The sequence below is a fragment of the Mustela erminea genome, chromosome 8 (assembly GCF_009829155.1).
Source record: "Mustela erminea isolate mMusErm1 chromosome 8, mMusErm1.Pri, whole genome shotgun sequence".
NCBI lineage: Eukaryota > Metazoa > Chordata > Mammalia > Carnivora > Mustelidae > Mustela > Mustela erminea.
In genome coordinates, this window is record NC_045621.1 from 44,702,786 (window position 1) to 44,716,481 (window position 13,696).

The 13,696-nt window shown below is 49.9% G+C and overlaps 1 protein-coding gene and 1 pseudogene across 1 annotated transcript in view; one reads left to right on the forward strand and one right to left on the reverse strand.

Annotated features, from left to right (window-relative positions):
• Positions 1-2,926: 2,926 nt before the first annotated feature.
• Positions 2,927-3,839, reverse strand: LOC116597053 (annotated as a pseudogene).
• Positions 3,840-4,185: 346 nt separating this feature from the next.
• Positions 4,186-13,696, forward strand: part of TWIST2 (twist family bHLH transcription factor 2) — a 50,252-nt gene continuing 40,741 nt past the window's right edge. Inside the window, exon 1 of the mRNA XM_032355366.1 lies at positions 4,186-4,895. Coding sequence (XP_032211257.1) covers positions 4,378-4,860 — 483 coding nt within the window. The 5' untranslated portion in view covers positions 4,186-4,377 and the 3' untranslated portion in view covers positions 4,861-4,895. The remainder of the gene's footprint in view (positions 4,896-13,696) is intronic.

Sequence of the window (13,696 nt, forward strand, 5' to 3'; positions counted from 1 at the left end):
AGCCTTCTAGAACATGGTTAAGACAAGCTTTTACAAAAAATGAAATGAGCCCTTTGGGGGTTCTGAGAACAGGAGAGCCAGACTTGATTGCACCCGCATGGCACCATTTAACTTGTCCAAGTACTATGTGCTGGATTTCCTGGGACTGGCTGCCAAGCCCAGCGGCCGGTGATGTGGTCGGAATCCCTCATGTTAGTTAGCACGGATGAGGTCTGCAGAATGGTGACGTAATCCCACCAGTCCGCCCTCATTTCTATCTGGAGTCCATCTGGGGAACAGGACATTTCCTCAACTCTTCTGTTACTTTGAAGTATAATTTGGTAAGAAAGACTGGTTCTGTGCTTGACTCTTTCCCTTTACTTACCAATTTTCAGAATCAAGACTCAATTTCCCATCAGCAGCCTAAGACAACCAGGAAGTTTTTATTCAATTAACATTAGAAACTCATGGATTTTTACCATCTGATGTGTTTCCATCCATTGTAGTTTCGTTCTGGTTGATGCTTACCTGGCACCCTCTCCGGCCCATGGAGGCATCTTTTAGAACATTCTAGAGTCTGGCTATGACTCATCAGGCTGCCGGCTGTTTTCTTGCTTTCTGACCCAGGAAGACGCTCCAGGCTTCTCGTGTACATGTTTTCCCCGGACCTGAAGTCAGCCATTCCTTCCAGGAGAGAACACAATCCGAACCCTGGTGGTTCTCCTTGCCACTGCATCCATCAACATTTCTAGATCTTTCCAGGGGCCAGGGCCAGGAAATAACACTGCTTGAGAGAAAACACATCACGAGTTTAGACTGATATTTCCAACAAACTTAGAATGACCGGTCCTGCCTAATTTCTTTTCTTTCATATTTGTATCTCTTTTCTTTGGGGCTGGAAATCTTGATTCTTGAAGACAGAGACATAATAACTGACTGGCCTTAGCTCACAGTTTCAGAATGACAACAGCAACATTGTTACTAGAAACATGAATGTTGAGAACCTCTAAATTTTTTTTTTTCAGTTCCCTTTGCCTTCCCAGTATGCAGAGTCCAATTACAGTGTTTATGGCTCTCTCCAGTGATTCCTGTGTGCTAGGCAGGCCACGGAAATGATACAAAATTAGGCACATTGTCCCATTCTGCTTTTGACTTTTAGGTTTTTTTTTTTTTAAATTTAATTTTTAAATAGCTACGGAAAACATTTGTATGATTCCAAAGTCAAATCTATAAAACAAAGTTTATGCAGAAGAGCCTGGCTTGTGTCCCAGAGCCCTACACCCTGTTCTCTCTCTCCCACCATATTTATGCCACGGTTGTTCTTCCCACTGTTGTTTTAACTGAAATTTGGTACATATTCCAAGTTAAAAAGCATCGTAATATGAGTTTGTTGCAAGAGCAACTTCGATGTGATCTTAAAGGCATCGAAGTGTGTCAAAGGCCAGTGCTCATCCACACTGCAAGGGAATGGCGTTAGTGATGTCAAGAAGATGCACTCCCCAAGGAGAGCCCTAGTGTGCACCCTCTGGACCCCAGTCCAGAGGTGGGGTCTTAGGTGGGGTTCCTTTGTAGAGAACAGCCCACACTGGTCACTGCACTCAGGAAGCAACTTATTAGACGACAGGATAAAATTTCCTAGAGCTGAGTAAACAGGCTCCAGGCAGAGCTCACTTCCAGAAAGTACGGCAGCCCTCGAGCTCCTGCCTTGCTTGCTGTACCAGGAACACAGCAGTTCCAGAAGCATCCTGGAATGGAGAAGCTGCTGCCGTGCCTGCTTGCAAAACTGGTACTCCTGACCTAACTCTACAGACATCCAGGGACCACGGACTGTGCTGCCCAGCCAAACCAAAGACATCCCCCAGCCCCAGACTAAAGGACAGGGCAGAGTGGATGGCCCCCTTTCCCTACACAGCCCCTGAGAGTGGTCTTATCGACCAGGGCTGCCACAGTCTGAGAAAGGTCATCCTGGCTTTACAGTTCCAGAAGGAACAGAAAAAAGATGGGAAGGAGTGTGGACACCCACCCACCCATGCACAGAGAGGAACTGTTTTGCAAATATTAGGTGTTCAATGGTAGAACCGTTACCATGAAGGCTTGTCATATGCCCTCCTGAGCAATTTTTCAGGGGGAAAATTTGAAGGGCATTTTTTCGAGGAGACTCTTGCATGTATGAGATGTGTAGCTCAAACATTGGATTCCAGCCTTTTGTCTGTATGCCTTTACCCTGCCTGTGTTAGTGCTGTAATTTAGGCAAATGATGGGTTTTTAGACCTGACTTCCAGAAAGTGTTCTGCTGTCCATCATCAGTAGGAAAGACAAAGCTGGGGTGGGTGTATGGGGGTGTGTGTGTGTGCAGCAGGCCCTCAGGCAGGAGGGGCACCTCCCCTCCAGATTCTAGGAGGGAGAGGTTCCCTGACTGCACTCATTTAAGCTGGGCCAAAACGGGGTCCGGGTCTTCAGACTCTCCACGCTAAAGGACACACTGAGTTGGTAAAAGAGCAGCAAATCGCTGCTGTCCGGCGGCGAGCCAGACGCGGCGTCCGGGCCCAGTCTGGAAGGGAGCAGGCCCTTCCAACGGAGGAAGGCCAGGAAAGGCTGCGACCCAGGCCGGCAGGACGGCAGGGAAGCAGGCTTCCCTCGCGGTCTCCATCCTTCCTTACATTTATTTTCAAAGTTTGGAGAAAGCTGTAGGGAGCGGGATAAACCCCAAGCCTTCTCAGAGCAGGGGAAGAGGCGGTTGGGCGGGGTGGGGCTGGGCGCAGTGACTCGGCAGGACCCTTTAGTCACAGGATCTTGAAGCCCGCGGGTGGGTTAGAAACTGCAAACAGCGTTGTTACGTGGCCACCTCCGTGTGAGGGCCTGTTCTTCCCAGACCTCTGCTGGGCTCGCTGCTGGGGCAATGTCCCCCTTGAGCAGCCGTGGCCGCTCACCACCGCCCGCGGGGTTCCTAACGCGGTGGTCGCGGCCCGCCTGGCGGCCGAGGAGCAGCGGAGGCCGAGCGCTCCGCGGGCCCCGAGTTCAACTTCAATAAAAGGACCCACCCGCCCTTGATCACGCGGCTTGCCTGACAGCCGGGCTCAGGCCCCGGCCTAATTGAGCCCGGGTCACCTGGGAATAGGTTCAAAGGCATCAAAGCCGTAAACCACCTCCAGGCCCCGAGCCAGAGCGGCCTGGCGAACAAAGAGCCCCCCCCGAACCACTTCAAACGCGCCCGCGCTCGGCGTCCAGATGGCGCGGAGCCGGGGTCCGCGGTGTCGCCTGCCGAGGCCAGGCCCAGGCTCCTGCCGCCCTGCGCCCTCCTGCCTGCAGGCGCCCAGCGCAGGGGCGGCTGTGCAGCTCCCCAGACTGCCCTCCGGGCCACTGGTGACTGGCGAAGCAGAGGAAGAACTCAGAGGCTGGGGCCTTGCACCGGGGGCCTGGCGGTTGCCCCCGCCCCGTACCCGGCATCCCAGGCAGGGCCAAGCAGGTGGGCGCAGTGGGCACCGGCGCTCCCGCAGAGGCTCGCTGTGGTGTTCAAGTTTGAAAGCACTTAGAAGCAAGGTCTGCAAAGGGCGTGGGTGCCGGGATCCCCAGAAAGCTGGGGTGAGAAAGGCCACCCAACACGAAGCCTGGGCAGAGACGGTGCATGTGCACTGATCCCTGCACCACGTTAGTGGGCAAAGGCATCTCGGAGGGCACTCAAGCGTCCGCACGCCTGTGGTCCGGTTGCCGGGACCCCCTGCCCGCGCGCGTCTTCCACCCCAGACTGAGTGTGCGGGCCGCGGCTCGGACTCGCGGCGCTCCCGGGGGGCAGCCAGGGAGCGCAGAGGCCGGAGCACCCCCGGGGCTCCCCGCCTCTTCCTCACCTCCTGGGAGCGCATCTAGGGTAGGACTCGGCTCCCGCGCCCCTCGCGCCCCTCGCGCCCCGGGGAGATCCCGCAGCCTGGCGGGGCCCGACCTCCACGTTAAGGAGCAGACAAAGCAGGTCGGTAATGCCCAGAGCGCCGGGCGGCCAGAGAGCGGTCGGATGCCGGCTGGGGGCTCCGGCGGCGCGCTAGGGCCGGGCCTCCGGGGTGCCCGCAGCGGCCAGGGCCGAAAGGGGAGGCAAAACTGAAAGTGCCGCGCCGGGGGGCGGGGGCGGCGGGCGAGGGCCCCAAAACTCGTCCAGCCCCCGGCCGCCGCGGCCAATCAGCGCGCCGCCCTCGCTCCTGACAACTATTTAGCAACCCAGCCCGGCTAGAGTTTCCAAAAAAGTTAGAATAACTTCCTCTCCCGGAGACCTCGGTTTTGCACAAGCCGGCCTTGAAATCAGAGCCTCTCGAGCAACTCGGAGAGCGTGTGCTCGGCGACCGCGGGCTTGGGCAGCGGCGCGCGCTCGGCGCCCGGCGCCCCTAGCCCCAAGCGCGCCGGGCGGGCGCCATGGAGGAGGGCTCCAGCTCGCCCGTGTCCCCCGTGGACAGCCTGGGCACCAGCGAGGAGGAGCTCGAGAGGCAGCCCAAGCGCTTCGGCCGGAAGCGGCGCTACAGCAAGAAGTCGAGTGAAGATGGCAGCCCGACCCCAGGCAAGCGCGGCAAGAAGGGCAGCCCGAGCGCGCAGTCCTTCGAGGAGCTGCAGAGCCAGCGCATCCTGGCCAACGTGCGCGAGCGCCAGCGCACCCAGTCGCTCAACGAGGCCTTCGCCGCGCTGCGCAAGATCATCCCCACGCTGCCCTCGGACAAGCTCAGCAAGATCCAGACGCTCAAGCTGGCCGCCAGGTACATAGACTTCCTCTACCAGGTCCTGCAGAGCGACGAGATGGACAATAAGATGACCAGCTGCAGCTACGTGGCCCACGAGCGCCTCAGCTACGCCTTCTCCGTGTGGCGCATGGAGGGCGCGTGGTCCATGTCCGCCTCCCACTAGCGCCGCGCCACCCACGTCTGGACCCGAACGCCAGGGTAGGTGCTGTGCGCGCGACTGGCGCCCTCCGCAGCTGGGGGCGGGCGGCCCGGCCAGCGCATCCCTCCTCGTGGAGGCCCTGCGGGCCGGGGCGGCGTGGTTGGGGTGCGTTTTTCCTCGCAGCAACAGAAGGGGGTCGGTTGGGAAGCTCCCGAGTCCCAGGGGCACCCTTGGGGCCTTTTGCAAGCTTCCCTGCTGGGTGTCAGTCTGGGAGCTGGGGAGAAGGGGGGGCGCACCGGTGACAGCGGTACTTGCTACCCTTGCTGCTTCTGTCGCTGGCGCCTGCGGGTGAGTGTCGGGAGAGTGGGCATCGGAAGAACGGCCGGCAGCCCGCACGGGCAGAGAGGTGGAAAGCCACTGCCCTCGGCGCCCTCCAGAATCGAGGACTCCCGCGAGGCTGCCCTAGCCGGGTTGTGCCCGGCTGCGGCTTCGCCCTCTTCCCGGGAAGCGCGTTCATGGTGCGGACACTCAGTTTTCGCGGAAAGCCGAGCGGTCCGCGCCCTGGTGAGTCTGGTGGGCACAAGGGAGTGGGCCGGCGGCCTGGTTTACCTTGGGGAGAGCGGGAGGACACGGCCCTGCGTTGGTGGCTCCGGGGCCACTGCAGCGGGAGAGCCTTGGCACGCCCTGCTCTGGGAGCGCGGGAGACAGGGCCCGGGCTGAGCCGCGGAGACCAGAGCGCCTAGGCCAGGAGCGCACCCCGGGTTCGGAAACCCTCTGCCCGCAGGCAGGTGGGCGGATCTCGGAGCTGGGAGCCTCTGGTTCCAGCCTTGAACCTGGAGGGTTTGGGAGTGGGGTCTGTCCGCGCCGCGTCCCGGCGGCGCCCCCGCAGGAGAGCGCGAGGGGTCCAGGCTGGGAAACAGGTTTGCGGGAACCGGAGGGAGTGCGGGCCAGGCCCTGCACGGGAGAAGGCGAAGGGGACACAGCTGCTGAGAGCATTTGGAAACTCTGGTTTGCTCTGGAAGAGCGCTCAGGGCGCCCTGCACCAGCTCCCTTTGACCAGACACCTTGGAACTCCGTTTAGAGGAAATCTAACTCCCGAGGCGCCTTCCCTTCCAGAAGGCTCTTTGAGGCCCATGGGCATCTTCCTTCGGAGGGCTCTCTAGGGCAATGGGAAGGGGCAAGATAAGTTGTGGGCCAAGGGGGTGGTAAAGATCCTTACTACTTAGTGTGCTTTAGTTTTCTGCTCATCTTGCAGTGTTTTTATGTCTCTACTTCACACAGAAGGAATTTAGATTAATGCAGAGTGTGCCCCCACCCGTTCTCCCAAACGTATCTATTTCTTTTCTTTCTTTCTTTCTTTTTTTTTTTTAAATACGGTTTTCTAATATCTGCAAATGTTTTTGCTGTGGTCACAAAAGGCTGATCTGGCACAGGTGAATCTTCATTGTTAAGCTTTTATTTCTGTGCCTCTGAAAATTCTTTTGATGAAATTGCCCCCCCCTTAAGATAATGATCGTTTTTTAAAGAAAGATATTTTAGCAGAAATAACTTTTGGGAATCTTCTCCTGTCTTTGTCAAAAACAGATGGAAAGTATCGCAATCACGTATTTCTCTAAGAAAGAAAGTTTGGATTGGCTGAGTAGTAAAATGCTACAGGGGGATAATACATTAATTCTGGGTTTTGCTGCCTAAATTATGAGCTTCCATTAGTTAATTCCATTTACCCTTTATACCATGGATAGTTTACAGCACATCTGAAGGAAGGATAAACAAATGAGGGTTGTCATCTTTGTAAAACATACATGTATAGCTTTGTTTAAGGAAAATGTCAACAGAATTATCGTTAAGACTTCCCTCCAGAAAATTACTGAAAACAAATACCAGGAGATATGACCTTAATGCAAAATTTAGTAGGATCATTTAAAATTCATTTTAAAATCATTGCATTCCTCAAACTTAGAGAATCAGACCTAGATCACAAATAAAGATTATATAAAAATAAAAAGTGACACTTTATTTATTGTAAGTGCTGAGAGTTTTTTGGGAAAAATCCTTAAAACATAACACAGCACATTTAGCTGGAGGAAAAAAATGGTCTATATGGTTGCCTATTTATTTTTTTTTATATATTTGAATATAACTGATTAATTCCAGGAAGCCAGTTTCTTTAGGTAGAAAAATACCCACTCTCTGCAAGACGAGGAGAGAAATGGGGACATTTTTGATAACACCAATAATTCTGGACACACTTTGGCTTTACTTGTTTTTACTTTGCACATTGGGCAAACTATTTTTGTTTGTTTGTTTGTTTTTTGTGTTTTTTGCTTGTTTGTTTTTATCATATTACTGTCTGTGAATGTAAGTTACAATCATGATTGGTTTGATTTCCTGAAAGTGTTGCTAAATGACATTTGCTATTTGTAGTATTTTTAAGAAGTGTTAGTTATACATACCAGCAAAGAATTTCTAGAACTTTCAGTAAGTGTTGTGTGAGTTTAATGTTCTCAGTATACGAGATGTTTTCACATATATGAAAAAAGCTATGTCCAGATGAATAGCAATAACCACAAAGAACCTGAATTGTCCCTTGGTACAAAGAGAATCGCAGGAAATGGTGTTCGGCTGGTGGTAATATTTATCCTCACTTTCTTCCTTAGTCCTGTATTTAAGCATAAAAATATACAATAGATCAGGCACCTTTGGACAGTCAGCTAGGTTCATCTCATTGGGAGAATCTCAAAAGAAGTTTTTAGTATTGTTGTTAAATGCTGAAGCTTTAGTAATAGGGTCAGGGGCACCTGGCTTTGAGGAAGGTGATGATTATCAAACATTTTTCCTTTTTTCCACTTTGTCGTTAAAGAAAACGTCTTCCCTGACTCCTGCCATAGGCACAGATTTTCAGTAGGTTACTGTACTCAACAAATGACTTTTTTTTTTCCCCCTGAGAATTTTTAGTTTGGAACTTTGGAGAACAGAGTATGACCCTTTCACCTCCTAAAAAGTGTGTAAGCCTGTTTCTCCCTCCTGAACATTGATTTCTAGGAGGTGTTTGTTAACTGCTCCATTTGGAATGCTAGCGGGTCTCCAAAGCAAATGAATTCCCCGTGGGGAATGTACATGCAGAATCCCCAGGACAGGTTTTGATGGATACGAAGAAGTGGAATGAAAGCCTGAGCTACCTAGAACACAAGTATTGTTTTGTTATAAAATACCCGTCAATAAGATCCAATAGAGGGAGCTGACCTCTGTGATATGGGTATATTGTTCTGTAATGTCTGTGTTATTCTTTCAACCTTGAACGAAGAAGTCTTGCTACAGCATCTGGCCAGCGTGGGGGCTGGAGGGATGGGACTTTGAAAGTGGCTGTTTGAGGTCATTTGAAATATAGTACTTGATTGAGGTTTTCTGGAAAAAAAAAAAAGGTACTATTTTCAGACAAGTCTTGAGCCTGAAAGAATTGAGTTTCCATCATCCTTGTTTCAATCTATCCTGGACTGACGGCACAGATGTCAGATTCCTCTTGCCTGGCAAAAAAAAAGACCACAAAGTAAACTCTTTCGGAGCAGAGCACTATAACTCATAACATCAGTTTAAATCTGGGCTTAAAAAAAAAACAAATATTTTAATAAGCCAATTTTAAAGGCTGAACTTTTATGACAGTTTTTAAGCTTAGTATTTATATTAATCTATTCTCACTGGTGTCTTTAAAAACGCTGTGAATGCGTGCTGGAATGTCTGTTTATGTTTGTGTCTTTTCCTGGGAAAGGATAAATGTGCTGCAAGAAACAGACCAAATACAATGTCTCCACCAGCAAAGAGTTCCCGAGCGAGGCAATAAAACTCAAAGAAAAGGTGAATTAGTTATGGAGGCCAAGAAGCAGCCATAAAGGAGAAGGAGACTAAGAGATATGGACAAGATAGAATACTAAGATCAGAAGCTGTTTAAAGAGATACTCCGCATGGTCACCTGAGTCTACAAGTATGTAACATTGTATAGAATGAAACACACACGCCCTTAAAACTGGTAAAATCTGCATAAGGTCTGGAGATTGTGTCAGTGTTAATTTCCCAGCTGTGACCTTGCTCTATAGTTTTGCAAGATGTTGCCAGTGAGGGAAACTGAGTAAAGAGTATAAGAGACTCCCTGTGCATTATTTCTTACAACTTCATATGAATCCACAGTTATCTCAATATAAAAAGGAAAGATATGCCACAAGAATTTAAACATTTTTTCTGCATTCAAACAAACAAATTATATAAGGAATGATGATGTCCCATCTCGGAGTAATAAACGAGTGTGGTTTGAGTCCAAATCTATTTTTTTTTTCTGATGTAATTTGCATTTTGTACTTCTTTCCAAAATACGAGGAATCTCAAAGTATTTCTTCTGTGCAATTAAAGGTGGTTCCTTCTTATCCTTAGACAGAATAAAATTCTAGAAATCTGAAAGGAGAAATACCAATTAATATATTTTTCCCCTATACTAAGAAACAAAATATTTTTCAAAGAAATTTTAGGAAATATTTACCTGAAACTGACCCAACATTTGCTTTTGAGATACAAAGCCTACACTGACGTGCATGAAACACACACAATTTTGAAATCCATGGTTTGTAAAAATTATTCACCAAGAGGGGTAGAGATTAACGTTTTAGTATTAAGAGACATACAGACAGGGAGAGGGGAGAGAGAGAGAGAGAGCTCAAACCCTAAGCTTCGTCATGGTTATTTGAAAGTAATATTTGTTTGTCCTAGGAACATGTTTTGTGTTTGGTTCAGTAGTAACTCTTTGAATGCAATTTAGTTATATTAAATGTGCCTTAATTTAATGTTTGTCTTGGAATGGGATATGGTGACATTAATGATGTGATTTTCATGCTGATGTCAACTAGGTCACAATGGGATTTGTCTTCAGTGATTACTGGTGGTGGTCGTGCTCAAGGAGTCTTCAGTCAGGAACTAGAAAAGCCAGCATGTAACTTCATTCCAACATGAGAGAAATTTTTAGTGGTTAATTGAAAATAGAGTCATTTTGAAGCCAAACAGTGCTTCGAATGTCTGTATTGTTTTTCCTCCAGTTCGATTGTTCAGAATAACATGAGTCTGGGATCTGTACAGAAAATCAGTGGTTGAAAGCGCTCAGTGCATGGAGTTTCGTGGAGTCTGTTGCTTAGTACCCGTGTTTCCCATCCCCACACACTTTCCGCGGTGACCTGACCAGGGGAAAACTGAGATGACCCAGCTTGTCATGATGCCTCCTGTAGGACTGTAACTTTGTTTCTCAAATCCTCAGATCCATACCTTTAAAATGGACACACACACCTCCCTTTCTGTAGATCAGAATTTCCCCATCAGTTAAATGAAAGGGATAACCCAGGGAGCTTTTACTTACCAAATTTAGCACTTCTGGAAAATACCTTTTTCTTTTTAGCTCACTTCCAGCCTTTAAAAAAAAAAAAAAGTCACCTGCATCTTTTAGGGGTGAATTGCAAACTTAGGTATGCTGTCTGGCATTGGATTCTTTTTTCCCACTGTTTTCATTTTGACAGAGAGCCCACACTTGGTTTTCTGAATGTGCAGATCTGGTGCATGACTGACAGGCAAGACTTGGGCAGAAACCTGGATTTTAATTAACCCTTTGATGGTGACCAGACATCCAGTTCCAACCCCAGAGCTGAGGTCTGTGCTGTGGTCACAGCCAAAGCCCCAGGACCTCATCCAGGGCCGCTCAGCACAGGACAACCTGGGGCAGGTTTTTAGCTTTTTTCCTTTGAGAGAAGAGGAATAGGGATCTTTCTCTGACTTCCCCTTGGAGGAAAAAAAAGTCCACGCTTCTGTTGTTAATGCTGCTTTTTTGCCGCTATACAAATAAAATGCCACACGGACTTTTCTGGTAAATTCTCTGAGTGTGTCCCTCTTCTTAAGAGATTCAGGGGATTTTTTTTGCCTGCTTCAGGGGCAAGTGGGGCTCTGGAAGGGACGGCTTGTAAAATAAATAAACTCCCTAAAAGAAAACACAGGCCAATAGTTTATAGTCTCTGACTCTATCTACTGCTGCGGTGGATTTCTTTGTGGGTTTGACTTCGGTTTAACATTCTGGAAGTCAAAATGCAAGCAGCCAGCGCCTTCCTTCAATCAAGAGCTCTAGAAATAAAGATTGAGTTGCTGTTTCCGTTCCTTAATCTCAGTTCTTAAAGTAGATCTGGCTAGCAGGGAGCTCCGAGGGATCAGAAGTCAAAAGCCATTCGCCTTGTGTGATTGTTTGGACCTGGGGGTGCCTGCGAGCTGGAGGGGTCTGCTTCCGTGGAGGGTTTGAAGGCGAACTAGCCTTCGGGTTTAGCAAGATCTCCACTGACTTCCAGAAAGCCGTGTGAACTTAAAACCCCACTCTTCATGAAACCGCCTTGATAAATACTAGTGAGGGGCTTCTCGCTTCTTCGGAAATGCCCTGATTATTGCAAATTGGAAAGGAAAGTGGGGCAAGGGGAGGCATGATTTTCTTTCTCCAATTGAGACCTGTCTCTTCCAGGAGATTAAGTTGCACGGATGAACAACATCTTTACTGAAGACTGATTTTTCCCAAATTTAAATCATTCCAAATCGTATATGACATATATATTGGTTCCTAACTAATCAAAATGGATTTTCCTCTGTTTTGCGATGGCTGTGTGCATGGGTGGGGCCTGAGAAAGAAAGATCTGATCCTTTTTTTTTTTTTTTTTTTGCTGCCTGGTGAGCATTTTTCCTGCAGCCCTGCCCTCTGCCACCTCCCGCCCCCCACACCTGGCGTTCCCTCCTGTATTCCGTAGCTGAGAGCTCACCTGTATGTTCCCACTATTAGCGGAGGCCCGTGTAGGTTTTCATATTATACTAAATAATAAAGAATGAGCAAAAAGCCCACCATCAGGCTCTGCTTGGAGTTGAGGGCTTCTGGGTGTTTCGGAAGTGCCTGGACCCCCTGTCCCCCACCTCAGTGCTGGGTGACCCCCTCTCCTTAGCTGCCCACCATTACTACTTTCTAAGAAAGTTGTTGCATTGAGACTAGAGCAGAAGTGTCTCCAACAGATACCTGTACCCCAGGAAATCTGGTGTGTCCTGTTTTCGTTGAGGTCTCTTGGGCGACATGAGCGGCTCCAGCCACCCAGAACAGTGTGGGTGGGGACTGTGTGGTGACACCCTGGGCGCGCCGGGATTCCGTGGCACGTTTGCAGGCTGAGGCAGGTCTGAGGGGTGACCAGGAGCCCACACAGTGAAACATCTTAAGGGCAGGGTGAACTTGAGGCAGTTTTGCTGGATGGTAAAGTGTGGCCCCTTGCCCAGCTCTCTTTCAGATGGCTTTTTGAGGGTAGGGGTTATCTCTGAATTAAACGACACGCATCGGGTGAAGGCTGGGATCTATTTACGGGCTCATCTCAAATATGGTTACTACGCTTTCTTCGTTTTTGTTTTATGGTGCTTCAAAAACAAACAGTTTCCTCTGATTTCATTGTTGAGCAGTTTCACCTCCTCGTGTGTCTCTGAAGACTCCCTAAACATTAACCCGGCAGCTTAAAATTTATACTGTGGAAGAGGAGTGACAGTCACTCTTTCAGGAGTGACAGAGTAAGAGAAAATGAGGATGTGGGCAGGAAGTGTGCTGTGTGGGGTCTCTTGCAAGGAAAGGGGCAACCGAGGGGATGGGGCTCCCTTAAGAAGAAGATGGAAGGATCAACGCTTGTCACCTTCCTCTGCCACCTGCTGCAGATGGGTCCCTCAGAAATGGAAAAGAAAATGCTTTATCAGAAGCGTGCTGCCTGCCTTCTCAGAGAAAGGACCCTTCATAAGAACCCACAAGGTCCCGCCTCAATTCTTCTGCCTTAATGCCCCCAAAACAGAGTCCCTGCAAGGCGGTCAGGGGTGGACACCTCCTCCACGGTGGGGTGGGGACCCTAGGATCAGCCTGGGTTGGGTCTGCTGTCCTGGGTGGCTGGGTGCCCCTATGAGACTGGGAGGGACTCTCTCATGACAGAGGAGGGAAGAGAGAGGAAAGATGGAACAGACCACTCGTGAAGGGTGTGTGTCGGCCTCAGGCTTCCTGGGCATCCAGGTGCTGCAGGTGGGTCCAGCCTGTAGGTCGTGCTGATGACTGTCCCAGCATGAGCCCAGTGGGGCTCAGCCTTTGCCGGGGCTGATGCAAGCAAGTGGTCACTTAGCCTTTGTTTCCTCCTCCTGGGTTTCATGCAGTAACCTTTCCCTATGGCCAAATCTGATGTGAAAAGCCCCTGCTCCTCCAAAGACGCCTCCAGAGGAAAATCTCAGCCTCCCACCTCCCAGGTTTCCAAGGCTCATGGAACCCACCTGGCTTGGCTGCGAGAGGACCAACGACCGCATTGTCCCTGTCCCAGACCATCGCTGTGCTGCAAGTGCAGAACTGGGCTGTGCGGTAACATGTTACTTTTCCCAATGACCAGCTCCACCCTCCCAGCGGTGCCTCCCTTGGCCACGTGTCCACGCGTGGATCCTCCGGACCGATGTCTCGGGCAGGCAGCTTGTAGTGAATGGTTTTGGAGAGATACAGCAAGTACCATTTTATATCAGTTACATAATTTCACCTTTTCTGGGAAGCACAAGGGGCGGGGAGGGTGGACAGAGCCGGAGCGGAACAGGCTTGCGTTTCCGGCTCCGGGTGCACACCCGTGTTTGCACGCAGGGAACAGTAATCCTTGCCATCCGAGGGCTTTTTGATACCTGGGCCGACTTGTAACCATGGTGACTCTCCACAGTGGGTTTTGCAGTTTATCGAAGTCATTTTTTCTGGAATAAATCGTATGGCGTTCTTTTCCCTTAGTAAACTGGTATTTTTCTATTTGGGGGAAATTTT